Raw genomic sequence first — 27,285 nt, forward strand, 5'->3', positions numbered from 1 at the left:
TATTGTAGTCTTATGTACCACTACATTCTGTTTATCCTAGATAAAGCTAAGTAAGATTAAAAACTAAACCAAAAAGGGCTCCCCTCCTGGTACGCATGAAGGCTTTTTACCAGATAAACTTCTAAACTGGTCTTAAAGCCTAATCTTAAAAATATAATTTTCCTGGTTTTTTCTTATATAATTTTCTTATGTTCTCTTTGCAATTTCTGGCAACACCATTCTGCAATTTCTCTTTCTAACTTGATCCACAAAACACACACAAATCCAGGATATTTTGGTATCTACAGTTTTGTGCTCAACAAGTGTTTAAATAAGTATTCAAAACCACCATACAAGACCTCTGTGTTAAAGACAATCATTGCTGAGAAAGTAAATAATTTCTGCACAATTTGTTAATGATATCATTGGTCGATGTGTCCCTAAATTAAAACTTTGCAAGATAAATTTGTGAACCCTGCAAACTACCACGTACGTTTGTTTACCCCAGCTAATTAAGTCGAGTGTTTTGTTTACACTGAGTGCATACCCACATTTCACAGTTGCACATCTGGAAAACTACTGGAGTAAATTCTTTCAAAAATGCCCCGTTTGATATAATAAAGGACAAGCTTTTTTTAAATATATTTTATTCTGAATTGTAATGAGTACCTTCTTTTAGATCTAGAATATTAATTAGATGTAAACACAATCAAGCAAATGTACAGTGAGGACACAGCTTCTCTGTCTCAAGGCTTCCCTCTGCAGGGCAAAGATAATATCAAGAAAGTGACCAGAAAAAACAAACACATCTCAAGTGTATGCAATTGCATTAAAGAAAGAACAAAAACATGTTTTTTTAAGGGGGATGAGCCAAAAATAAATAAATAATAATAATTGAACTGGTTCTAACTGTGTCCCAACAATAATGTGCATAGATGGAAAAGAAGAAAAAAAAACAAAATCAGTTTTAATCAACCTAATATAAAACTGTAGCTACTTTCCTGTTTGTTTCTTCTTTAGGGTTTATTTCATAAGTGTAGTTTTTAACACTAAAATTTAACACATAGACATATAATTTAAGGAATTTGTCAAACTCAATCAAAACCTTTATAAAATCTCGTTTTACTAAATGTTTTTCCTTCCTCAAAGCGTCTCCCTTCAGGCACATTCGCTGTAGCCAACGTTAGGGGGCGGTAACCGCAGGTGTTGTGTCGAAAAAGAGCACCCCTTCCGTCCGAAGGACCCCTGAGGTGGGATGGGCATTTCAAGGCAGTTTTATTAAAAAATAAATTAGGTGAAAGTCAAACATCACTTTCCATAAGTAAATAATTCTTACAGTTACTGTTATCCAAACATAAAGTATTTTTTAGATTATATATGCGGAAGTGTTCGTAGCTGAAACTCCTTTTTGGTTAGGAATAGCAAGAGGCTCCCACCCTGGCAACCTACAACGCCAGGAACCCACTATTTACCCGTATATCATTTAAAAATAATTTTAGATAATTGTATCATCAAATGTTCTGAAAACTATAGGTCAGTTTGTCATTTATGATTGTGAATTCACGTCATTAGCGAAAAACAAAAGCCTTGAAATGCGCTTCCCGCGACCGGGTTGCTTTTTTCGACACAACACCTGATTCTGTTTCCCCACCGTTAGCCCATCGAACCCTGACATTGCGAAGATGGAAGCTGTTTTGGTTTAGACCAGGGTTTCACAGAAAGCACAACCTGCGACTTTTTCCGAGCTCTGTTATGACAACGTCTCCAGTTGTTCCAGGTAAAGAGAGAAAAAACAACAGCTTAATTAGCCCGCGAACACACGATAGTAGTGCTGCAAAGTTGGGCAGTTAGCTTGCAGAGACAGCGAGCTAATGTCAACGAAGAGGCTAGCAGAGCGAGCTAGCTCGTAACGTAAAATTAAATACAACGTAGTTTCAAACAAATAATATGTGGACCTATAAAGCCACCGGTCTTTACTAGTAATAGCTTTTGACTTGTTCAGTAAGAAAGCATTGTAACATTTAAGCAACCGTACAGCTAAGTTAAGCTAATAAGGAAGAAGGTTTTATGCTAGCTAACGCTAACGAGCTACTCAATCTAAGATCCGTTTCCTGGTTGTGATCCCTCTGCTTGCTAACGATCCTAATGACTTCTTTAGTTACTTTAAGCTTCCAGAACACCAACACCCAGCTGGTATTTTATAGCTTTTAGGCAACTTTCACTTTAAAGTAAGGACAAAACGTAAGCGGCGACAATCTTTTCTCTAAACTTGTTACTGTAGGGAGCTCCAGCAACGTTTAGCTCGTTCTCTTATTGACGTTATTAAAACTATATCCGAATATATTAGTTTGTTTGCTCATGCAAAGTTATTGTTTTCTGATGTTTCTTGTCATGTGTTTTGTTCTGATATGTTTTGCCACGTGAGATTTGCAAAAAACAAAAACAAAACCTGTTTAACTAGTTAAAGTTGAACAGCTTCTTTTCTCCATAGAAAACATAGATCAGTTAAGAAATGGGCGTTTCTTAGGTGAACGCAACAACTGAACTGGACTGGATAAACAAACAAAGACCTTCAGTGTTAAAATGACTTCTGTGTGTCTGCAGGTGGGAGGCAGGAGGCGTGAGCGGAGAGCAACAGACTTCGGCAGGATGTACTCCGAGTGGCGCTCGCTGCAGCTGGTGGTGCAGAGTGACCAGGGCCACCTCAGCGTCCTGCACACCTACCCTCCCAGCGTGGGCACAGAGGTGGCAAATGCTGTGGTCAAACCCCTGGGCACGGCTGTGAGCCCCGTCGCCACAGACAACATCCTCAAAACGGACAAAGAGGTAAGAAAGTCGTCCGCTTTGTAACGTTGAATCATTTGAAGTAATTCCTACCAAGCTACTGCCTCCATTTATGGAAATCTCACTGGCCTTGAAAGCCCTTCTCCATGTGACTACCTTAGTATATTTACCAGGCAAAGCCAGTTAAGATGGCTCTGCCTCTGGTGTGTTATCAAATTACTGGGTGATGCATTTCTCACAACTTACAACCAGATGCAAATCTTTTACATAGAGCCAAGTTTGGGCACTTTATATCCAATAAATTGTAAGAAACAACAAATTAAAATTTATGCTAATCGTAAATTCAAGTTTGAATGTTTTACAAGTAAATATTAAAATAAGTTAAATCTTAATTTATGTAATTTCCACACTTATTTCCACACCAACATTTTTATTTTGTGGTGTTTCCGTTTTCCTACTCCATTTAAGAACTAAATAAAAAAGAGAGAGAGAAAGGAGCAGCTTCCATATCTTTTCTGTAAATCATTTTTTAGTGATTTAGAGATTTTGGGTCAAACTACAGTGCTGTGTTGAGTTTGGTCTTTTTTCTTTTTATTGTGTAACCAATTATTCAAATCACCCAGAGGAAGTGTGCAGACTAAAACAACGTTGAAAATAACCGTTTTGCATTTTGCGTTATTCATTATTCAGTTTATACCAAGCAGCTTCCCTGTTCCCTGTGCTACAATAAAGGCTGAGTATGATCACCAGCGTGTTTCACTAAAGAGATAATGAGTATGTGTGTTGAAATAGACTTGACATTGAGTTAAAAGTGTTTTTCTCATCGTCTCAACATCCATTTACCTTCCATTAGGCTAAATTCCTTTGGGTTGTGATGGCTTTTGCTCAAGGATATATCTTTTGTAGCTAATCTTTCATGTAAAGGCAAGAGTGAGGCTACAGAAATAGTTTGTGCATCACAAACACAGAATAGACCACAGTTCACCCTCAGCTTCTCATTCGAAATTAGTCAGAATTACCAAAACTTAAGTGCCCACGTTTATGTCTTTTGTTTTGCGTATTTAATTACATAAAAGCTTTGTAAACTGCAGGTTTTAAACTGTGTTGCAACTAACAATATATGATATTACTGAATTTTTTTCATTGAGTTTGTCCTGAGTCAGTTTGTAGGATTTTGACCGAGGCTGATTCAACTTGCGTTTGTCATTAAGCCTGCCTATTTAAAGACAGACACAGTTTTGGGTCTCTTTGTGCAAGAAGGAATCTCCTTTTAAAAAGTCACCCTTGTGTGTTGAAAACTGTGGGATGGAACGACTGCTTACACAGACCGCTTTGAGCTCATGTTCAGCGAAGTTCATAGTAAAGCAGCAGCTTCAATTAATAATTTGACAGCGTATGTCAGACAGCAACGTGAGAGAAGGTTAAAAATATTTTGGTAATGTTTCTCTGGTGCACAGAGCAACAGAAGTGCTGCAACTCTTTTAAAGACTCTTCTTGGGGATAAAATTCAGAAGGGCAAAAAACCCTGAGGCTTTATGCAATACTTCAGTCAATTATTAAAACATAGTTACTGTGGTGCTTTATACTAAAAGTTTAATATAAATATGGAGCTTTTAGGTGTGCAAAAGTAAGACTTTTTAACTCTATTTGTGACTTTATAAAGATTTGGATTAAGATATAATAGAGTAAAACATGCTTTGCCTTTTCTGTCAGTTATTTATGCAGGTAGGCTGATGTTAAAGTCACAAAATGATAATCTGGTGTTCTTTTAAATCTGGCCTGTTTTTTATTGACTAAGAGACGAAGAGGCTTTTAAAGAGAGTAGCAGTGTTTTTTTTATAGTTGTCATCATCCTAACATAAACCTTTGGCCTTTATTGTTTTTCCACTGTGGATCAGAAGTGCTAAACTCTTCATTATGACCCTCTTGAGATAGTTCTGACTGTCAACATAGCATGGCATTATCTCAAAAGTATGCTACTAAAAATATGTTTAGCTTCACATGTGATAGTAAACAGCCCCTGCAATCTTCTGCAAACCCAAGTGCTTCAATAAATCATCCACTCCAATCTGAAAAATTAATACTGGTTCTCAGGTAAAGTGGACCATGGAGGTGCTTTGTTATGGCCTGACCCTCCCTTTGGAGGGGGACACCGTCAAGCTGTGTGTGGACGTGTACACGGACTGGATGATGGCCCTGGTGTCACCCAGGGACTCAATGCCTCAGCCTGTGGTGAAGGAGCCCAATATGTACGTCCAGACTATTCTCAAGCATCTCTACAACGTCTTCGTGCCAAGGTATGTAGAAATATTTCTTGGCACTTACATTTTAACTATAGATGCCTCCTAGAATGTCTGCTGTTTAAATGTGCAGTGGTGACAGCTTATGCCAAGAGATGATCAACAGAAGCTGCTCGTTTTTTCCGTATTGCATTTTTCAAACTTGACTGTTTTCACCTCCAGGTCTGAGCAACATAGTCTGAACCACATCAGGCTTTGCCAGCAGGTTCTGACAGCAGTCCAGAAGCTGGCGAGAGAGTCTGTTTCCATGGTGAGGGAAACCTGGGAGGTGCTGCTGCTCTTCCTGCTTCGCATCAACGACACGTTGCTTGCACCGCCGTCAGTCGGCGGTAAGCCTCTTCCCGAAGTATCTGCTCGCTTGTTTCTTCATAATCAGTGCTGATGACTAACGGTAATCCAATGGTGCTTGTTGTGTTTAGTCGGGGTAGCAGAGAAGCTGGCAGAGAAACTGATGGCAGTGCTGTTTGAGGTGTGGCTGCTCGCGTGCGCGCGCTGCTTTCCCACGCCGCCATATTGGAAGACAGCGAGAGAAATGCTATCCAACTGGAGACATCACCCTCCTGTTATAGAGCAGTGGAGCAGAGTAACTTGTGGTCTAACCTCAAGGTAAGAGTAAATCAGGTTCAGCTTCATTTGGGAAAAGTTTTGAAGGAATTTTGCATCTAACTGAGTTTTATTTATAAGAAAAATCAGTTTATAAAAAACTAAAGAAAAACCAAACGGTATTAAATGAACAGTTGCCCTAACAGTGGCTCAGTATTATTTACTAAGTGTAATAACGTCTGTATTTTTGTCCCATTTTGACAAAACAGACTTCTGCGGTTCACTCACGGCCCATCCTTCCCACCTTTTAAAGTTCCTGACGAGGACGCCAACTTGATTCCTTTAGAGATGGACAACGATTGTGTGGCACAGACGTGGTATCGCTTTCTCCACATGATCGGGTGCATAACGCCTCAATAAAAGTCTTTATTATTTTTTTTTTTAAACTGAAAGAAAGAATAGCTTGAAATGACAGTTTATTTGTTCACGTTTGTTAAGGGGAAGAGGAAGTTGTCTATGTTCTCCTTCCTTTAAACAAATTTTATTATATTTAACTCTGAATAATTGACCTTTTGTTTTGTATGATTTTACCCATCACTCATCTTGTTATTTAAGGCATTCCTGTTCATTCAGTCATAGATCTATAAGCTTTTTACTCAAATCTTGAATGTGCGTCATATTTTTGTTTTTATTTGTAGCAATCCAGTGGACCTGAGCAACCCTGCGATAGTGAGCACCACTCCGAAGTTTCAAGAACAGTTTCTGAACTCGAGTGGAATCCCCCATGAAGTAGTACTGCACCCATGTTTAAAACAGCTACCCCAGATCTTCTTCAGGGCCATGAAGGGCATCAGCTGTCTAGTGGATGCTTTCCTGGGTAAGAAGATGCTGAAAACCCAGTCATATGATACTCAAAACTAATTTAAAGAGAGATATTTGCTCTAAATGTCAGAATTATTTGATTAAAAACGAGAATAAAAGATCTCATGTAGTGATTTTTCCAAGCTAGTAAGATCTCGATCTCACTGTACAAGTGAAGTCTCCATTTAATAAGACGTAAAAATGAACTTAGGTTAGATTAACGTTTTTTGTCCTAAAGTATATTTTAATCAAAGCATGCATGTGGATGATTTAACAACAGAAATATTAGTTTGGCGTGAATATTTGGCCCTATTTAGGCATAGTTTGCATCATCAGTGTATTAAAATGAAGACATTCAGAAATTGTCCAGTTTTTCATGAATGTTCCTCATTTCAAAGTGACAGAATCACAGTGTGCACAATATTCACTCTTTGTGTGAGACTGGACAGTAAATACAGTCAGATTTCTTGTTCTAAAACATCAGATGGCCACAATAAATCAAATTAGAAAACCAAGAACACATTTGTTGTATATACTGTTGCAGTGGTGGATGGAAACAGCAGGAAATAGGCTTTTAGGCTAATTAAATTGTTAAAAACATTGACTGTTTTCTACTCACAAGAGATTCATTGCAGTATGTTAACACTGTAGTTATTAACTTCTCTGTGAAAAGCTGGATGTTTGAAAGAGCAAACTAAACAAAACATGGGAGTTTTTACTTTTAGATCATTTATGGTAAACTTTATCTTTTCCCCAGTAATCATTTGACACTGTTCCTGTATAAAATGAAAATTGCGGTTCTGACTTATAGACATATATATATATATTTGAAACATTTGAATAGAAGCATGTCAGTATGTATTTTTCTCTTTACGCCGTAGGTGTGTCTGTTGAAAAGAGAGATGTACGCGAGAGGGTGTTCTCTTTTTGTCCAGTGCTGCTCTCTCATGGTACCAACACCAGCTGATGCATCATATAATGAGATACTCAGGACAGATGATTTATTTATTTATTGGTGGTGTTCATCAGTTAAAGGTCCAGTGTGTAGCATCTGAAGAGAAGTGTGCAGTTAACCCCACCCACACACCCTTTAAGTTACAGTGGTCACAAAAAGTGCAGCAGATCTGGTTTGTCCCTTTGGGGCTACTGTAGTGAGTAAGGGTGATGTGACAAGTATTTTTTTTGCTTTATTTTAATGTAATGAAAACACCAAAGTTCCCCTTTTCCTGCATTAGTACAAATATATTGCATTTGTGCCTTAGATTAGGTTAAATGTTGCACACTGGAACTTTAAAAACTTGGGGTATTGTCACTCAGCAAAATGATACATCCCAGTTATTCAAACTTAACTACAAGCTCACCAACAAGGGGCCTCCTTCAGGCATAAAGAGTCAATCAGTGTTAATGCTAACCGATTCTTGGTGATTCATATCTAACCATTGTCTTGCATGTTTACAAATGAAGATCACCTTCCCTGATTAACTCACAGCTTCTTCCACCAAATCGTTTTCTGATCTCTTCACATCATCATCTCTGAGTAATTCGACCCCAGCTTTAAGAGAAAACAGTGTTTACTCTGCTTGCTTGGCTTTTTTTGTTACAGGTATATCACGTCCCAGAGCCGACAGCGCCCCTCCCACCCCAGTAAACAGAATGAGCATGTCCCCGCCGCCCTCTATCACCAATACTACACCCCCTCACAGCCGCAAGCAGCGCCATGCAGTGGTCACTAAAACTGCAAGCAAGAGTTCAACTGTAAGTCTGATTGTTTCAAAGTGAAGACATTCAGTTCGTTTTTATTGTTGCATCATTTATTTTGTTTGTATTGTTAGGAGTTGACTTACAAACAAGTCAACACTTTAACTTTTTCTATCAGAGCGTTTTTCACTTCTTTTAATATCATGTTTTTGTGATCTGGTATGTGCCGTGTGTAATCTGTCTCTGATGATTGGACAGGAAGTGGTCAGCTCTGGTTAAGTGTGTACCCTAAAACATTTTTGCGATTGGGCATCATTTATTGGGCTGTCAGATGTGACAGCAGGACTGCTGATGTTTCTGTGAAAACTACAATACAAATCAGACGTCTGAACTATATTATTATTTTGACATTAACACAATTCAGAGCTATTTCAGTTGTCTTTTAGACTAATAAACTTGATTACCTAACTTTGTGTCAAAGCAAAAACAGAAGATTTTAACCCATAAAACTGTTCCTTGTTTATTTAGTTAAACATAAAGTGACATACCGCTGCTCAGACTGTTGTCGACACGGCATGTTATATCTTACAGTGACCTCAGTGGGTCCAACCAGCTCTAAAAACAATCAGAACAAACATTAAACCAAAGAGAAACTCACCCATACAACGTCCTGTAAACTGTTTTGATTAAACTGACATTTAGTTTGAGACTGAACCTTAAAACCTAAAAACAAACCAAAAAAGCAGTTTGAAGGGGGTCTGAGTAAAAATGTTTTCAGCGTGCACTGAGGCCGTTTGGACCTGTATTTAGTGTACAGTCATGGCTAAAAACGCATTGAAGAACCAGGTGTGAACAGCCTCTCAGCTGAAATGGTCAAGACGTTTAAAACTCACTTCGATGTCCTCTCCCCACCCTGCAGAGCAGCAGTAGTCAACCAACCAAAGCGTCCCAGCAGCAACAGCAGCAGCCGACGTCCTCCCCGACCCTGCTGTCCAGCCCCAACCAGAGTAGTTTGGAGTCCCGGCCGCTGCCAGCCCCGGCACGGCCAAAGGTCAACAGCATCCTTAACCTGTTTGGTCAGTGGCTTTTCGACGCCGCTCTGGTCCACTGTAAACTCCACAGCGGCCTCAGCCGAGACCCCAGCATGACCGGTAAGAAGGCGAAGATACTGGATAATGGACTTTTAATTGATGCATGAGCAAGTGTGTGTTAAGTTGCTGTTCATTAGTGTGTGTTTTTTTGTGGAGTTACGTGTTTGTGGCGTTATTGCTTTTTTACTGTGTTTATTGGGATATTTTTTCCTTTTTCCATCTTTTTCTCTGAAACTTTGTTGTGCCTTTCTGTCTGCGGAGGGCTTGGTTAGAAGTGGCCACATGGAATCAGATGGAAATATCCTAATTTATTTGCATCTAAACCTGACTAAATGCTGATCAGGCTAAATTTACATATGAAGGGGTTGTTATAGTCCTATCATTTGGAAAGTCATCTCTAGAGGAGTTAATGACAACACATACAGTCATCATTTGAGAAGATATTCGGCTGATTATTGGCTCTCTGTTTAGATTTCTCTTCTTGGTGTAATGTCCTGCACGTGTCTACCATGTCTGATTAATGTCAGTAGTTGTAATGGGTCAAAAGTCATGTATTGACGAGAACAAAAATACAATTCATGCCTGATTATGAATTGATCCTGAAATATTGGATCTGCTTTGATTTTGTGTCTCTCCACTATTTCTGTTATCTTGCAGCCTCTTTTATCCAAATTCTCCTTTCTTATAAATCTTGTAAGTAGGAATGGCAGCTTTTTTTTTTCCTCACTTGATTTGCGTTTCCTGACAAATCTTCCTGCTTTTCAGTTGAATTCCTCATGATCATTGCCATTATCGCCATCGTTTTATGTCCCCATTCTTTGTCATACATCAAAGTTTACCAGCGTTTTCCCTAAAGGTGATGAAATGGATTTCACCAACTGACCATTTGTCTCAGCCATAATGTTGCCAGTTTTTTGATAATGCCACATCATTTTATTTTTTTGTTTCCTTTTATTTATGCTAATCTGGATTTATGCGTTTCAGACCCCCCTCAACTTCAGCATTAATGTTTTGATTTTTGTAATTTTTTTTTTTTTTTTGCGTTGTCCGTTTACTTGAGTTGTGATTTTTATTGCTTTCGTGCCTCGGTGCATGAATTGAATGATCTGTACTTTTAAGTGACAGTCATATAATTGCAACATCAAGGAAGCTGACACAGGGACTTTGCATTGTGGGCATGCAAGTGAATAACATATTTTAGCTCTAGTTCACTACATGTATGTAACAGTTGTTGGTCGAGCTTTACTGGCAAACTCTTTGTGTCAGAGTTTCCTTTACCGAATGCTTTCAAAGGATGTGAGTGTCAGTTTGGAATCATTGATGTCTTCTCTTTTGTATCAGTGAATAAATGTCTGCTTTTTTTTGTTTTTGTTTTTACATTTTAAATTTCTGCTGTTACCTGTTATTGTTCACATACAGTAGATACGTCTGTGTTTGCCTGTTTCTTGTGCGTGCACGAACACGATCGACCACATAACAATTTAGGGTTCTTTCATTCTTTTTCTTCACACCTCCTCCAGCGATAGCCACTCAGGTGGGTTTGGAGCTGAGACGCAAGGGTTCCCAAATGTCCACGGACTCCATGGTGCCCAACCCACTGTTTGATATCAATGAGTTCCCCGAGAGCTATGAGGCAGGGCGGGCCGAGGCCTGCGGGACGCTCTGTCGCATCTTCTGTAGCAAAAAAACCGGAGAGGAAATTCTTCCCGTTTACCTGTCCAGGTAGTAAAGCTTTTTTCAATACAGTGCCAAGTTATATTTCTGCCAGTGTCATCAGCATAGATACGGTGGTACGATTTTACTGCCAGGAGGTTAAATGGTGTTCTTCTGTTCTTCCTCTTTGTTTGCAGGTTCTACATGGTTCTGATTCAGGGTCTCCAGATTTCCGATTTCATCTGTAGACCAGTCCTGGCTTCTATCATTCTCAACTCTTCCTCTCTCTTCTGTACTGACCTGAAAGGCATCAATGTTGTCGTGCCCTATTTCATAGCTGCTTTGGAGACAATTGTGCCAGACAGGTAGCTTTTAAAATCAGATTTTTTATTTTTAAATCATAAAAAAATTGTCTCTTTCACTCACTTAAGAATTAAAAATAGGTTGTCGCTTCACAATATGGCTTCTTTATAAATATGGTATTTGTGAGTGTATAAGACATTAACAAACGTTTATAAAACACTGTTCAAACGTTGAATTATGGCCACTGTTTGGTACAATCAAGTGCTGTACTTTTATTCATCATAATTTAGATTTCAAATATCAAACTTTTCTCAGTAAGTTACTTGCATGTAAGCACTAAAAGCACTGCAGATAAAAGTTTGTTTTGGTATTTAGAGTTATTTAGTTAAAGGAAACAGGAGCAACTAGCTGTAAATTACTTTTACCTGAATGAATAAAAGTACGGTAGTTGATCTTGCCAAATAGTGACACCGCTTCAATGTAAGGGTGTTTTTATTAATTATTGTTAATTGAATAACCTATTTATAAAGCATTAATAAAGCCTTTATAAATTTGTGAAGCGGCACCAAAAATTTTATGCTAAATTATCATTTTTTTTAAGATGTTATGGGCTATTTTTTACTGAAAAATCATATTCTTTTAGCCATATTTTCTTATAGTTTCTTTTTATCACTTATTTCTCTTTCTGTCTATATTATTTTTAGGGAGTTGTCCAAATTCAAGATCTATGTAAATCCTACTGACTTGAGGAGAGCTTCCATTAACATCCTTCTTGCCATGCTGCCGCTGCCGCATCACTTTGGCAACATCAAATCAGAGGTAACTGCTTTACAGTCTGTTTGAGCTTTTTGGTTTTTAATGCAAGGGTTACTGAAGGGCTGATTTTATACAAGTTAGGGTTAGAATGAATTATAACTTGTTGCTTTGAATAATTATAACTTATAAAAATAATTGTGCTTTGTGTCCTATAGGTTCTGTTGGAGGGGAAGTTTAATGAGGAGGATGGGTGGCCTCATGACCAGCCCGTGTCTTTCCTGTCTCTGAGGCTACGTCTTGTCAATGTCCTCATAGGAGCGCTGCAGACTGAGACTGACCCCACTAACACACAGCTCATCCTGGGTATCTGTTATCTTCTAGTACTCTGTCTGGTTACTTTGCTACTGGTTATTCCCAGTATTTACAGTATTTACACTGGCCTGTTTTAAATGTTAAGTATACAGTATTTCTGTTGTTAACTTTCTTCTCTCTCTTAGGTGCAATGCTGAATATTGTGCAAGACTCAGCATTGTTAGAGTCCATAGGGGCACAGACTGAAACCGTAAGGCTCCGATCACTCCCATTCTTTGATAAACGATGAGAAATTTAAAAGTGCTGGATGCGAACGGGACATCAACGTTGCTGCTCTGTTGTGGTTTCAGGGCAGTATCGACGGGAGCCACGTGATGCTGAGGGGTCAGAATCACAGTCGCACCAACAGTGGCGTCAGCTTCACCAGCGGAGGCAGCACAGAGGCCACCAGTCCAGATTCTGAACGTCCTGCACAGGCGCTGCTCAGAGATTATGGTGAGAAGTACATCTGCTCCACTGATCTGTCGGTTAACACAACAACGTTGCTTCGGTCAGATGATGCTTAACAGGCTGGAGGCAGAATTAAAAGTGCTCACACAGCATGCAGTTTGATAAACTAACTCGTTTGTTCTCTGTAGCTAACGTGGTTAAAGTGGTATGCAGAGTTAAGAAGCGCTGGGTAAAATGTCTTTGTAGGTGATTTAGTTATTTGCTGTGAGGCTGTTTAACAAACTGTTTGAGGTTCTCTGTCTGTATGAGGCCAGAATGATGACAGCATTAATATTAGAAAATCAGAACCATAAATAAAAGTATTAAAACATGTCCATGGGGGAAGTTTAATAATTAACACAAATTTTATGTCTGTACATGTATTTTAGTACATGTAAGTGTTTCAATATTAGAATACTACAATATTTATTTTCAGTCCCAGTTGAAGCTGTTATCTCCTGACCCCATACCAGATTGCTGATTTCCTTTTTTCCTAGAATTTTTGTAAAAAATACAATTCTTTTTGATTAAAGTGATTCAAATGTTTATTCTTTTCAGTGCAGGGCTGAGTGATGTTGTTTATTTTGAATTGCTAGCACAGTTTACACAAAACTGTACAGAAAGAAAGTGGGACGGGACTCTCGCAGTGTTCCTGTGAAATCAAATTTATGAAATATTTACATGAGTAAGTTTTCCACACTATTTATATAGTTATTTTTTCTGTTTTTATGGTTTAACGACACACTGACAGTAGGTTAAACTGAGAAAGCATTTGGGGCTGTGAGGTGAATTATGAGAGCTCATTTCTCTGTTTATACCTCATTAAGCCATGACCACATGACTTGATAATTAGTTGTGTTAAATAATTGTAAATCTGTATTAGAAAAGGATAATTAACTTAAATTTCAATTTATGCTTTAAAAGACAATAATCACATGTTTTTGCCTTTTCATACAAAATTTGTGTTGACATCACTCAGTCCTGACTCAGTTTATTTTCCTACAATTAAACAGGTTGTTTATTGTTGTATCCTCTGATGTTTTCAGACTTAATGCATGTTGTCTTTAACACGAAATATTTTACTAAATGGGCCCCCTGAGCTCATGTCATGTGGAATATTTCAGCTGTGTTGCTTTAACTCTGCATTGGTTTTTTATTTTTATTGTTTTTTGCGGTGTTTGGTATTTCGGGGTGTTATATGGTCTAGCTCTTCCAGATACTGCGGCAGGCCTGCTGGTGCGCAGCATCCACCTTGTCACTCAGAGGCTCAATTCCCAGTGGAGACAAGACATGAGCATTTCGCTCGCTGCCCTGGAGCTGCTGGCTGGGCTTGCCAAGGTAACGCAGACACTGAATACACACAGCCTGTTCATATCTGATACTAATATGGATCCTTGGTGATTCAGTCCCAAGTAAATAGCTCTTCAGTGCTCCTCAGTGGTGTCCAGTCCTGGTCCTGGAGGGCCACTATCCTGCATGTTTTAGATGTTTCTCTGCTGTGACACACCTGATTTGATGGAATGAGTGATTAACAGACTTCTGCAGAACTTGAAGACATGCTGAAGAGCAGAGAAACAACTACAACATGCAGGATGGTGGTTCTCCAGGACCAGGACCGGACACGACTGTGTTAAACCATAAAAGTTGTACAGATTGTATTAAGTGACATAAACTAAACTACATCAGATAAGATGTTTCAGATCCATCAGAGCCACATTTTGTTTGTGTTTTGGTTTAATCAGGTAAAGGTGGGAGTGGATTCTTCAGACCGTAAACGTGCCGTCAGCTCCATTTGTGGCTACATTGTGTACCAGTGTAGCCGTCCAGCTCCTCTTCAGTCAAGAGACCTTCACTCCATGATTGTGGCTGCCTTCCAGTTCCTCTGTGTGTGGCTCACAGAGCACCCCGACATGCTGGACGAGAAGGCAAGTGACCGATGGAAAATTTGACCTTAAATAATTGTTGAATTCATAAAATTAGAGGTGTGTTTTGATTATTAAATGTTTTTTTTGTGCTAGGATTGTTTGATGGAAGTGTTGGAAATAGTGGAACTAGGAATCTCTGGTAGTAAATCTCGTCAAGAACAGGAAGTTCGTCATAAAGGAGAGAAGGAGCACAACCCAGCTTCAATGAGGGTGAAGGATGCTGCTGAGGCTTCGTTATCCTGGTGAGACTTCAAAAGTTTTTGCGAAAACCAATGACTGCTGTTGGTATGTTTTAAAACTGAAGTATAAATGTTTGTGAATGTAAAAGCTTCCACTCGTCGTTTTGCATAAAATCAGTCAAAACAATGTTCAGCCTGTAGGCAAATATTTTAACATCAACTTATTGCCACCATGAATTGAATCATATCCAGGCAGCAAATGACTGACTGGTACAACTGGGAAACTGCAGCAAGCAGGACTTCTCCAGCTCTAGCATCTGTTCCTTAATTTTAAACATGGATAATTATCTTGTCTTGCACCTTTTGCTCGTTTACAAGTTTTTAAAATGCTTCAGCACATTAATGCTTCTTTGGATCCTAAATAGCCAGCAAAGATTATATACATTGCCTGATGCTTCAGAAAATATTGTATACAATAATAAATACAATATATACAATTTAAAAAATACATAAAATGTTTTTTTTATTATTCTGAATCATTATTTCTACAAATTTTGAACTGAGCCTGTTGGAATGTAAAACGTGTTGCTTTGCCTGACCCAGATTTTCTCTAATTCATGTCCCTTCTTGTGTTGTTGTGGTGTTTCCCAGCATCATGCAGGTGTTGGGGTCCTTCCCTTCTCCCAGTGGACCAGCGTCCACCTGCAGCCTGCTGAATGAGGACACCCTGATCCGCTATGCCAGGCTAAGTGCCACAGGAGTCAGCAATTTCCGCTACTTCGTCCTGGACAACTCTGTTATCCTTGCGATGCTGGAACAACCGCTTGGCAATGAGCAGAGTGAGTGCCCTAACAGTTTGATAGATTTAGAAAATAACTAGTGGTTTGTATTATCCATTAAGTATGTAGAATTATTCACCTTATTTCTTGATAACTGAAAGCATGTGTACTCCCAGACCCCAGTCCATCGGTGACAGTTTTGATCCGTGGGACAGCTGGACGGCACGCCTGGACGATGCAGCTCTTCCATCAACCAAGAGGCGCTCGGGCCAATCAGAGGGTGAGATGTCACTGTAGATTACTTCATAATGGACCTTTCGAAGTAATGTTACGTCAGAGTTGTGTAAAACTTCAGTTTTTATGTCTGTTAATCTGATCCTTCCTCCTCACAGATGTTTGTTCCTGAGGGCCGTCCGACACCCAACAACGGCGTGGGCATCAAGTACAACGTCAAGCAAAGGCCTTTCCCAGAAGAGGTCGATAAGATCCCTCTTGTCAAAGCTGATGTCAGCATTCCTGACCTGGATGATATAGTCAGTAGGGAGGTGAGAAACCTGTTGCTAACTGTAAACCTGCATCCAGATGTGTGGTGGCTCAGGGCTCTTCTTTGCAGTTACGGCTGGAATATAGCTTTATGAGAACTCATTTTTTACATCATTTCTTATTGTACAAACTCAGGTGGGATGTATGGGCTATGAGGATGATTCAAAAGCCACAAGTTCACTGATGAGTAATAAAACCCACGTGAGTTGTTGGACAGGAAAACAAAAAACATTTCACTTGGGTGTTTTCTCACAAAAAAGGGGTGAAGTCTGTTAGTCTGGGGATAATCGTTTTGGGTGCTTTGCTAATCCAGTGCTGTGCCCTTGCAGGAATAGATGATTTTAATTCATTCTGTAGCCACCTTTTTGAAGGGCCAGGAAAACTGGATTGGATTGTGTAGGCTTTAAACGGTAGTTCTTTCCCAAACTCAGCTTGGAGGGGTGAGATCTTTCTGGGATGCGGGCCTTTTCTTGTGCGGATTAGAAAAGAATCTATGCTCTCTGCTGTTTTTCATCAAACATGCTTTAAAAACCTTTTTTAAATCACACAATCTCCATTCCAGCTGGAAATTCAACACGACAAGCTTCGTACTCTGATGACCAAGCAGATAGAGTATGAGAACAGTCTGGAGCGACGCAGCGAGGAAATCCTGAAGTCCAAGCCTTTCCCCGACCCACAGACGGACTGCAAACCCCCTCCGCCCTTCCAGGAGTTCCAGACAGCACGCCTCTTCCTCTCACAGTTTGGCTTTCTGTCTCTGGAGGCACTGAAGGTTTGTCAGAATAACTTGTTAATAGTTTATTGTGTAAATGCTGAGCCAGTACTCACACTACTGTTTTACTGTTTTCATTTTTTTCTGTATGTTTTTAGCAATTTAACAACTTCTTTGTACTATTTAAGCCATACATAAACCAAAACATTCAGAATATAGGAGGTTTTATAATAAAAAAAACTTTATTTGCAAATATTTCTCCTCAGAAATACATTGAGATCTCTTTGATTCTTATAAAAAACATGCTTCTCTTTGAAATCTGCTTCAGCAAACTGGCTCTGTTTTGTTTTCTCATGCTACTTTTAGTTTTTCCTTAACATTTTGCTACTTTTACCTTTTAGCTGGCCTTTTACTATTTTTAGCTAGTGTTTTGTTACCTTTAGCTACTTTTGGCTTTGAAGTATCATTTTGCAGTTTTTCACTTTTAGCTGTTCTGCTACATTTAGCTTTTAGCTACTTTCCACAGCTTCTAACTAACCCTTTCCCTACTTTTAGCTTTTCGCTAGCATTATGCTACTTTAGGCTTTTAGGTAGCTTTTTGCTTCTTTTGTCTTATATCAAGTGTTCTGTTTCTTTTAGCTTTAACAATTCAGTTTCAGCTTCTTCAACAAAGTAATTCAGCACTCAACATTCACACTTTATTTTTCCTGGAAAATGCTATTTCTTTAGTTAGATTATCTCTTATATTATAATCACTTGTAGGTTTGGTTTCTCTTTGTATTTATTTCTGCAGAACAAACAAACAAAAAAACTAAAATGTTAACATGATTAAAGTTTATTTATTCTTCCTTCTTAGGAACCCAACAACAGTCGTCTTCCTCCTCACCTCATTGGCCTGGACTCATCCTTGCCAGGATTTTTTGATGACATCAGCTACCTGGACTTGCTTCCCTGTCGACCGTTTGACACTGTTTTTATTTTCTATGTGAGGGCTGGACAGAAAAGCAGCTCTGAGGTGAGGGAATAGACACTGATTATTTTTCAGTGCTGATTTAATATGAAGAAAACCAGTTCATGTAGCCAAGTTAGTATCAAATGAGTGAGTCCTTGAACGTATGTGCTTTGTGCAGTACCTAATAACACCATCAGAGGGTTTTGCCGGTGTATTGCTGAGCACCTCAGGAAGTTCACTACTGAGTCTGAAGTTGTATGAATGATAAGTTTTCATATTTTAGCTGCAAAATATGTCAGCTTTGTGTTTGTGTTAAATTCAGTTATCCAAATAAATTGTCTTCTTTTTTTGAGTGGTCAGAAGACTTTTGGAAAAGTTGTTATATGCTTTAAAACATATCCCCCCTTTGCTTCTTTCACTACGTTTGTAAGTATCTTTGTTTATTAATGAATCTGTTCTTTGTGATCAGATTTTGAGGAACGTGGAGTCATCAGCAACCGTCCAGCCCCACTTTTTGGAGTTCCTGTTGTCTTTGGGCTGGTCTGTAGACGTGGGACGCCACCCGGGGTGGACCGGACACTTAGATACCAGCTGGTCCCTGAACTCCTGCTTCGACACCAATGACATACAACAAGCAGGTAATCTTTATGGACACTCCTGCACTACATGTAAGGGTGGATTTGGACAAATTTCTAATATGGCATTTGTTTTTAGCAGTGCTGTAACGAAATCAATGTTGTTGCAGAAGAAGCAGCTACTCCTGAGGACACGGGTGGTTCGGTGTTCAACGGCGAGAAGAAGGTTTTATACTATGCTGATGCTCTGTCTGAGATAGCCTTTGTTGTTCCATCTCTAATAGAGAATTCAGGTGTGTAATCATTATCTTCAGTAATAATTTACAGATGTCTTTTTAAAAAAGGATTTGCAGTTGTAGTTTGCTCTTTGTTGTTTTGCAGAGGAGTCATCAGTGCACAGTGACTCCACCGTGGAGGCAGACACCAACACAGACCTCATGCCTGGTATACCTAGACAACACAATCTCACACTGGAGCTGTTCCCCAACCATTCTGAGAACTTGGAGTCGGCCAAAAAGGTGAAGCTTTGCTTATCCAATAACTAAATGCGATTTTGTGTTTGTCTTTAATTTTCTTAAATTCACTGAATTGATCTGTTTGTTGTAGCTGAGTCCTTTGGTGAAGGCAAAGAGGTCATCGACTGGAAAATCTTACACCCAGTTGGGTCCTGAAACCAAGGTGTTTGTAGTCTGGGTGGAGCGCTTTGATGATATTGGTATGAACATACTCTTAAAATCTGCACTGCGTGGGCACCACTGAGTGCTAGTGGTGATTCGAAACTCTCATAGCCTGAAGTGTAAAATGGGTGTTCAGTAAACAATTTGTTCATGAGCTAAATCAAATGGTGCACGTTTGTTTTTGTGTCTCTAGAGAACTTCCCGCTGACTGATCTTTTGGCGGAAACGAGTACGGGTTTAGAGGCTAGCCTGAGCAACAGCACTTCCTGCAGGTACTCGAAGGTTAACACTCAAAACACTTTGTCGGTTTGAACAACCTGCCGTGGTCAGGTGCAAAACGGAAGAAGAAGAAGAAGAAAAAAAAAGCTGTTTTGCAAAGCTGTGCTCGAACCTTTATTGCAAAACAGGAAGTGTTCATGCGGTGTGTGCAAAAGCAGGCATACAAAAAAAAAGAAGCGTGGCAGAGAAGTGGCAAATGTTCTCTGGGTGAAAAGTCCTTCATGAAAATGCAATTTTTGTAAAACGTTCAGTTGCTTTTGTCACCTTTAGTTTAGGTTTGCTCTTAAGATATTTTATTAAAGTAAATCAACTAAGACTCTTCCTTACACTGCCTAAAATAGTTATATTTATGAGCAGTTTTTGAAAAAGTGTTTGTTAAAAGTGTTGTTTCTCCTAATCAAGCTAATTTAAAATGGCTTTACTCTGAATGTTTGGGTTTACTGACAGTGAGATCTGTGACAGAGCTCCTGGAGTTTCCACTTAGCGTTCGCAGGGCTAATCTCAAACAACCGTTGGTGTATTTTAGGTTTGACGTCTCTGTCAATACCAAACAAAAACAGACTGTTTTTCTTTCTTTTCCTACTTCCAACAAAGATTAAACTATTTTGGATACTATTAACGTTAGTTTATTAGCAGGAATGTTGCACAGATGGCAAAACTACTCCTCTGTTAATGAGTCAGTGGAGTCATTTCTGTTTCAAGCATAAATATATAAGCATAGATTGGTGGGAAATAACTTACAGGCGTTGTCACACTTCTCCCTTTGTTGTCCCTGCTGCAGGTCGGGGTTACTGGAAAAGGACGTTCCTCTGATCTTCATTCACCCTCTGAAGACGGGACTTTTCAGGATCCGGTTGCATGGAGCTGTAGGCAAATTTGGCATGGTTATTCCTCTTGTGGACGGAATGGTTGTCAGCCGCCGAGCTCTAGGTAACAAATCTGATGGATTTCTTTGACTTAACATGCCAGTCCTTCCCCACCACTTCTTTAAAACATTTGTTTCCAAAAAGGAAACAATCAAAAGATCTGAATGCATCACAGGAAATGATCAGTTTATGAATCAGTTAATGATGCATTTTTGATTATCTTGAAACCTAAATCACTGTGGCTTACTTTACATTAATGAACACTGATTTATATATTTTCATTCTTAATAAAAAGTACTACAACACATGACAAGAATAGCTATTTATCACAGGTGCTGACTAACAATTAGCGTAGATGCTAACTTAACAATGAAAACGCCATAGAAAAGCTAACCCAGTTAGCATCTTGTTTATCAGTGGAAATTTATACACAAATCAAAAGTTTCTAAGTCATCACTAAAGACAACCATGTATGATAACTTCAGCTAATGTTTGCAGACATATTCTTCAGGGTTCAGTGACGATATGATGAAGAATATGTGAAAACAACTTTACTGCAACTTGTTTTAACTACAGGAAGCTACGGTAGCTCTACTAGGACAAACTGCACTGAGCAGCAAATACTCTGCTGACGCTCTTAAAATGGCAGCTCAGATTAAAGTCAACAAGATCGATTGGAAATCGATTCAGAATCTGTCATGACTTCAATAAGATGCATCGAAAAATAGATTTTACCCCCATCACGTCAAATCTGTGGGTGAGATTTTAATTTGAAAAGCAAATCCTTTTATTGCGATTGCTTTTCTGTGCATTTAATCAGTCTTAACTAAAAAATGGCTGTTTGTCCCAATAAATACACGATTATTATGTGCAAAGTAATCCACATTCCCTAAAAGCATCAAGCTGTTTCTTGATATTTGCTCCTGTTGGAAGCTGATGGCTTTTCTCCGTTTTCCTCTCAGGATTTCTTGTGCGCGAAACCGTCATCAACGTGTGCAGACGGAAGCGCCTGGAGAGTGACTTGTACAACCCTCCTCATGTGAGGCGAAAACATAAAATAACGGAGATTGTCCAGCGCTACCGCAACAAGCAGCTGGAGCCCGAGTTTTACACCTCACTCTTCCACGAGGTTGGGGACGGAAAGCCTCACCTCTAACCCTGCCCCCTCCCCTCACCTCACCTCCGTCCTGTCCTAACACTGGCTCACGAGCGCACACACACACACACACACACACACACACACACACCCTCATTCTAAACTTAGATACCATTTTCAACTGTGCGTGCACACATGCACACACAGAATCTTTATATTTATACTGTACTATTTTGGTATTTATATGAACACATATATCAACACTGTTTGCCTTTGACTCTGAGATCAAAGTGTCAAGAACCATGCCAAGGTAGAAAAATAACATCCATTTCTGTACTACAGCTGCTTATTGGAGATCTGAATGGCTGGAGTTTAGCAGTAGCTGTCTCTCTCCTTGTTTAGGTTTATGCTTTGTGGCAAAAAAAATGAGTTTTTGCTTGTCTTTAAATGCAATACATTAGTAACACTGTTGGCCTTTTGAACTTTTAAGAAGGTTGTTCTGTAAACCCTGGGATGTGAGTATTTTCCACGAGGTTTGGTGATATAGGATGTGTCTGAATCTGTTTTGGTTTTTGTTTGACAAGCATACGAACATGTAAGGATCACTACGATGTTTTCCGTTATCGCCAAAACCCATAATCTAGTTTCCAACAACTTCTTCACATCCAGACACCTGCCAACACCTGCTATAGTCTTCCTAATGTGATCACGCATTTGGCCATTTCAGCAGCAAACACAAACTCACAGATCTTTATATATTTTTTTCAGCTGATGAATGATTTTTGTGTTTATTTACTAAATATGGGTGTCATTTTTCATAGGTGTGCTTTGTGCATGGTCATCCTGTTACACAGCCACCACTACGCGCGTGTGTGTGTGTGTGTGTGTGTGTACACGGCTATTTGTGTGTTTGTTTAGCCGTTCAGCTGACACTACAAGAGGTCACAGAACCCCAGAAATCCTGCTTGTGGCATTTAAAAATGGAATTTTGTCACTTTAGAAACAAATGACTTTCAAGATAATAATACTGTTTCATAGAATTTCTGTTTTTGTTTCCCCTTTAATCAAGCTAACGATAAAATGGGTTTACTCCTAATGTTTGGGTTTACTGATAGCGAGAGCTGTTACAGAGCTCCTGGAGTTTGCACTTAATGTTTGCAGGGCTAATCTCAAACAACTGAAGGCGTATTTTAGGTTTGATGTCTCTGCCAGTACCAAACAGAAGCGTAGCGCAGTTTTAAGTGTCTTACTCCTCCAAACAAAATCTAAAAAACGGATTCACTGGCCAAAATGTTCGGTGTAGCTAACATCATATAGTGCTGTGCAAATCTGGGACCACCTCATTTTATATTTTGCTTTAAAAGAAGTAGACTAAGTTCAAACTGGTTTTGATCCAGGTTTTGTTTTCTTTGGATATTGGCTGTTTTATTTTTGACCTATTTTCAGTGAAATGGGCTTTTTGCTTCTTCACCAACTTAACGCCAACATTTGAATCCTTTTAACATTAAACAAGCATCTAAACTCGAGCTCAAACTTATGTTTTTCTTTGTTACTGGTAAATCTAACTAAACATGTTGGACTTCTCAGTTCATCTGTTAGATTTAGGAGCCTCTTTATATTTTACTAACTCATCGGTCAAACTTCATTGGTTTAACAAACACAGTTTCTCTGAAAATGGTCAGTTTTGAGGACCGGACTTAAAATAAGTTTAAAAGGAACAGGCAAATGTCTGAAGAGAACTTGTGGAAACACTTAAAAAGCTTCAGGAACAATCTCTCAGCACTTATTTAGAAATTCCCATAAAGTCTGGGCTTTTTTTCAAGCAAAATAAAAACTAACAGGTGGCTTGAAACTTTGCACAGTCCTCTACAAGCTGTTTTTTTTTTTTTACCCATAAAGAGAATATTTAAACTGTCAGTTATGCTAAGTAAAGGTTAGAAATGCCTTCACAAATATTTGTCTAACTTTATTTTTATGATTTTTTTTTTTTCCACTACTGTTTATTCACTGTACCTTTTTGTTTTTGATGTAAGCCCTCTGACTGTCTGCCTGTAACAATGTGAATTTATTTATCACAGACACGGGACAGGGCAAACACCTCTTAGCTTCTAGGATATATTGGAAAGTCTTATTGCACTGAGCACATTTTAATTTTATTTTCCTTTTTTTTGTTACCTTACATGTCTTTTTGTACTTTTGTGCATTTTGGACGAAGAACCCTGCTGAAGGAAGAGTTTTATCTTGTGATATATGAATGAAGAAGAGGCTTTGTGGCGTTTTTAACCTATCATGTCTAATTGTGACTCACTTTTTATGACAGTGCTGTACGCACATGCCTTTTTTGGAAGGAAAGTACATTAAATATGCTTCAAAGAAACCACACACAATCAGTCACACGTTGTATCCTGTTACTCTTCTAATGTTTTGATCGTATTTAAGGACTTGCCATGTACAGAAGTGGAAGAATATGTAAATATATGATAGCGTAAGGCATTTAAAGTTGTCCATTGCATTCCGCATCTGAGACGGCAAACAGAATGTATGTTTGTAATTATGTGTGGGAGGAACACAATGGGTATTGAATGTAACATGCATCAATTAAAACCATTATTGACATTTTAATTTCTCCACTTTTTAATATTTGATTTTTTATTTTTCCTCACCAGCCTTACTTTTTAACAGTAATTCAGAAGTTTAAAGCTCTAATCGGAGCCACAATTAAACAAAATGTTAGGTTTTTTTAAAATATTTGAGAACATGTTGGCCTGCAGCAGATATACAGCAGTCTGGATGAGATCTCAAAAGAATTGACAGGGTTTTGGTCAAACAGAAACACTGTTTTTTATAAAAATAAACAGACTTTGGACAAACCTTGAAAATAATGTAATTCATAATCTCATGATATTATGACATGTCGTGCTCATGGTACGTGTTGTGAATGACTGTCTTTCACAACACGACATTCTTAAACGTTGACTCTAAAAGTTAATTATAGTTATAGAAGAATATACAGGGATTATTTCCTGAAAGTTTCATTGACATTCGTTTCGTGTTTTGATACATTTTGCCAACAGACGCTGTCGACTCCGATAGTTCATGGCAAAAATTTTAAACAAAGATCTTGCACAAAATGTTACTTATTAGGATATGTGTTGTGAATGACTCTCAGCTACTACCACACCAGATCTTTGGTCAATATCTGTGAAATTAACTGTGTTTTAGCAAATTTTTTTTTTTCTTTTAAAGTCAGTTGAATCTTGAATCGGCTCTAATCAGCTGTAGACGTACATCCAGTTATTGTTTAATTAAAATTCGTCCAGCTGTTCATGACCTATTTTGGTAACAAACAGAGGCAAAGGGCATTTATAAATGTTTTAATGTCCCGACTGAGGAGGCAGAAAGTGACATTTTATTTAACAGCGCCTGTTTGAAAGCTGCACCTACGCTGCTAACCACCAGAGGGCGCCATTTTCTCACATTTGCTAAACCAGCTGAATTTCATTATTATTATTATTATTATTATTATTATTATTATTATTATTATTATTTAAATGAAAGGTCAGCCCTCGAATATTAAACATGGTTAACAATTAAGAGTTTAACATTCTAGGAAAGATTTTAAAATCATAATAATTTTAAATAGCTCAGGTAAATCACCTGTTAGCATGAATAGGACCTCTTTCCAACGTTTAAACCTCAGAAACTGACGTCTCCGTTTGTATATATTTTCTGCAAAATATATGAAATATATCGGTTCGGTGTTAACTTACACTGGGTTCGGTTTCTAACCGGTTGCATGGAGTGGTTATAACCCCGCAAATGTCACGCATTCGTTTTGTTTAATTTTCTTTAACAAGCTGAAGTCCGTGTTTTTGTTTTTGTTTGTTTTTTTAAAAGATATTTTGAGGAGTTGTTTTGACCATGAAGAAGCTGGTTAATTTTGGTCACGTGTGAGGGGATGTGGGTACAGACGTCTGTTTGTTTGTTTGTATGCGCTCGGAGAAGTCGGTCCCTCCTCCTCCTCGCTTCGCTCTCAGCTGGTTCTGCGGCTCAGCCCAGCTTCCCCCCTCCTCGGGCTCCTTGTTCGGTACTTTCGCTGAACTTTTGTCCCCAGCGGTGCGTCGAGCATCACCGGATTGTGCGCCATGGAGTAACAGAACCAGCCCCGGAGCAGCAGCAGCAGCAGAGACGCTTCAGGGAAACACGCGAGTTTCTGCCCCAGTGTGAGACCGTCCGGACCCGGACCCTTTCAGGTGGTGGTGGGGGTGTTTGTGAGGATCATGGAAGAGGACGAAGGGCACCAGGGGAACGGCATCCAGCTCGCCAAAGACTCGGACCGGCAGCAGCGGCTCCGGCTCTGCGTGTTGAACGAGATTCTGAACACGGAGCGGGATTATGTCCGGACGCTGCTCTTTCTCCAGTCGGTGAGTTCTGAGTTCTGACGTTTGTACCGCGAGCTGTCAAGGCTCGGGTTCCTCACGAGCCTCATTAGCCCTGATTAGGTGTCTGCGCTCTGCAGCTCCAACACGCTGCGTCCGAGCCTCAATTAGTGTCAAAACAAGAAACTTCCAGTGGGTTTATTGACTTCTGCCTTGAGTTAAAGCTCAGGTTTAAAGGGCTTAACACAGAAATGGATACACAGGAGGATTTGCAAGTAGTGCTACACAATATAAAGTTAACACAAAGTAAGATTTGTTTTCTGTCTGAAGCCTGTAGGTTGTGCCCATGTAGAAACTTGCCAAATATTTGCTGCTATTGAGTCGTTTTGAGCTTCTGGTACCCCAGGTGCCCGGTTACCATAACCCCACAGTCTGGGACCAGACTCGCCCCTTAGAGCGAGTCTTCATCAGAGTCTACCTCCGCCTGGATTCCTGACCTCAGCCTCATCTACCGCCTGTTGGATCAGCTCGGGCACACTGTTCGAAGAACAACCTCGATTGCTGACTTACAACAAGTACTGGTTGAAAAATGGGGGGTACGCCATCCCACAGCAGTGTGTGACCAAGCTGGCGAGGAGGAGGAGGCTGCCAGGCTGTTGTGGCTGTGTAGGGTTCTTCCACATTGCCAGCATAGCTTGTTCCCTCTGAGTTCAGTCATTCAAGCCAAAACGCTCAACTCTGCTTTGCAACCCGCAAATGCATTTTCCTCACAATGTAAGAGGAAATCAAGCTTTGCTACAAGAAAGACATCATCAACCCAACCAGACGTGTCAGGATTAAACATCGCCAGTTTTTCTAATATCGTGCAGCCCTAATACTCAGGAGGATTTACCAGACAGATGGGAGACCATTTTAGCACAGTTTCCTTTTTCACTCATTGTGTACAGGCTGCTGTATTATGAATGAACATCCTGGTAATTTTACATCCTTTTCAGTCATTAACGCACTGACTTCCCACCTGCAACCGGCCGCTCTTTTCGTCACTTCTGCTTGTCACTTTAATTTGTATTTTTGCTCCCCTTCATCTTCTGCCATCTTTTTCTGCTGCAGGTGGCTTCTGCCTCCAGCTGTGGCCAAAACATGAGGAATGTCAGCTCCGGTCTGGCTGTATTTAACATGACAGCACAGTACTTTTTATTATTCTAATACAACAATAACAGCTCCTTTTGTTGCACAGGGGAAAAAAACTGAGTTGTAGGTCAGGATCAGCTGCAAAGACTCACCCCTACAGCAGCAGTGCTTCCCAAACCTTTCACCCTCTCACCCACAAATTAACAGAGACTTGCGACCCTGACTATTACTGGTTTAAGGTGCTCATTGCAAGGTCACGAAACTGGAAATTAAATAAAAATTTGGAACCAGATGTCAGCTGCCACGTGTGTCTGTTTACTTAGAGAAACAAGCGAAGCGACTTAAAATAGGCTGAAACGATAAACTTACCAGTTCAGAAGAAGTTTTGCAGAAGCCGCATGTGTTCGAATGCTGAGCTCTTGT

At 39.4% G+C, this 27,285-nt stretch overlaps 2 protein-coding genes across 8 annotated transcripts in view; both read left to right on the forward strand.

Moving 5' to 3' along the window:
• The first annotated feature begins 1,600 nt into the window (after nt 1-1,600).
• Nucleotides 1,601-23,974, forward strand: LOC108233111 (Ral GTPase activating protein non-catalytic subunit beta). 6 transcript variants are annotated; one of them, XM_017411334.3, is made up of 32 exons: nt 1,601-1,756; nt 2,584-2,805; nt 4,858-5,060; nt 5,226-5,392; nt 5,483-5,669; nt 5,876-6,007; nt 6,305-6,483; nt 7,349-7,417; nt 8,071-8,222; nt 9,085-9,316; nt 10,777-10,978; nt 11,107-11,274; nt 11,917-12,031; nt 12,184-12,331; nt 12,466-12,530; nt 12,631-12,775; nt 13,977-14,107; nt 14,512-14,694; nt 14,788-14,936; nt 15,525-15,712; nt 15,829-15,932; nt 16,045-16,197; nt 16,331-16,396; nt 16,758-16,967; nt 17,764-17,922; nt 18,329-18,497; nt 18,605-18,727; nt 18,816-18,952; nt 19,041-19,149; nt 19,305-19,383; nt 20,172-20,320; nt 21,219-23,974. In XM_017411334.3, the coding sequence occupies exons 2-32, from the start codon at nt 2,629-2,631 to the stop codon at nt 21,410-21,412; spliced, it is 4,644 nt and encodes a 1,547-aa protein (XP_017266823.1). In that variant the 5' UTR covers nt 1,601-1,756; nt 2,584-2,628; the 3' UTR covers nt 21,413-23,974. The 6 variants fall into 6 exon arrangements, with proteins under 6 accessions (XP_017266823.1, XP_037832912.1, XP_017266826.1 ...); XM_037976984.1 differs by lacking the exon at nt 7,349-7,417; XM_037976981.1 differs by lacking the exon at nt 1,601-1,756 and having other exon boundaries at nt 2,629-2,805; nt 13,986-14,107.
• Nucleotides 23,975-25,383: 1,409 nt separating this feature from the next.
• The window catches only part of prex1 (phosphatidylinositol-3,4,5-trisphosphate-dependent Rac exchange factor 1), an 81,388-nt gene continuing 79,486 nt past the window's right edge, over nt 25,384-27,285 (forward strand). The window contains exon 1 of one of the 2 annotated variants that reach the window (XM_017411373.3): nt 25,384-25,776. In XM_017411373.3, coding sequence (XP_017266862.1) covers nt 25,633-25,776 — 144 coding nt within the window. In that variant the 5' untranslated portion in view covers nt 25,384-25,632. The remainder of the gene's footprint in view (nt 25,777-27,285) is intronic. The other variant, XM_017411377.3, reaches the window with a different exon arrangement.

This window comes from Kryptolebias marmoratus, linkage group LG8 (genome assembly GCF_001649575.2).
Source record: "Kryptolebias marmoratus isolate JLee-2015 linkage group LG8, ASM164957v2, whole genome shotgun sequence".
NCBI classification, from domain to species: Eukaryota; Metazoa; Chordata; class Actinopteri; order Cyprinodontiformes; family Rivulidae; genus Kryptolebias; species Kryptolebias marmoratus.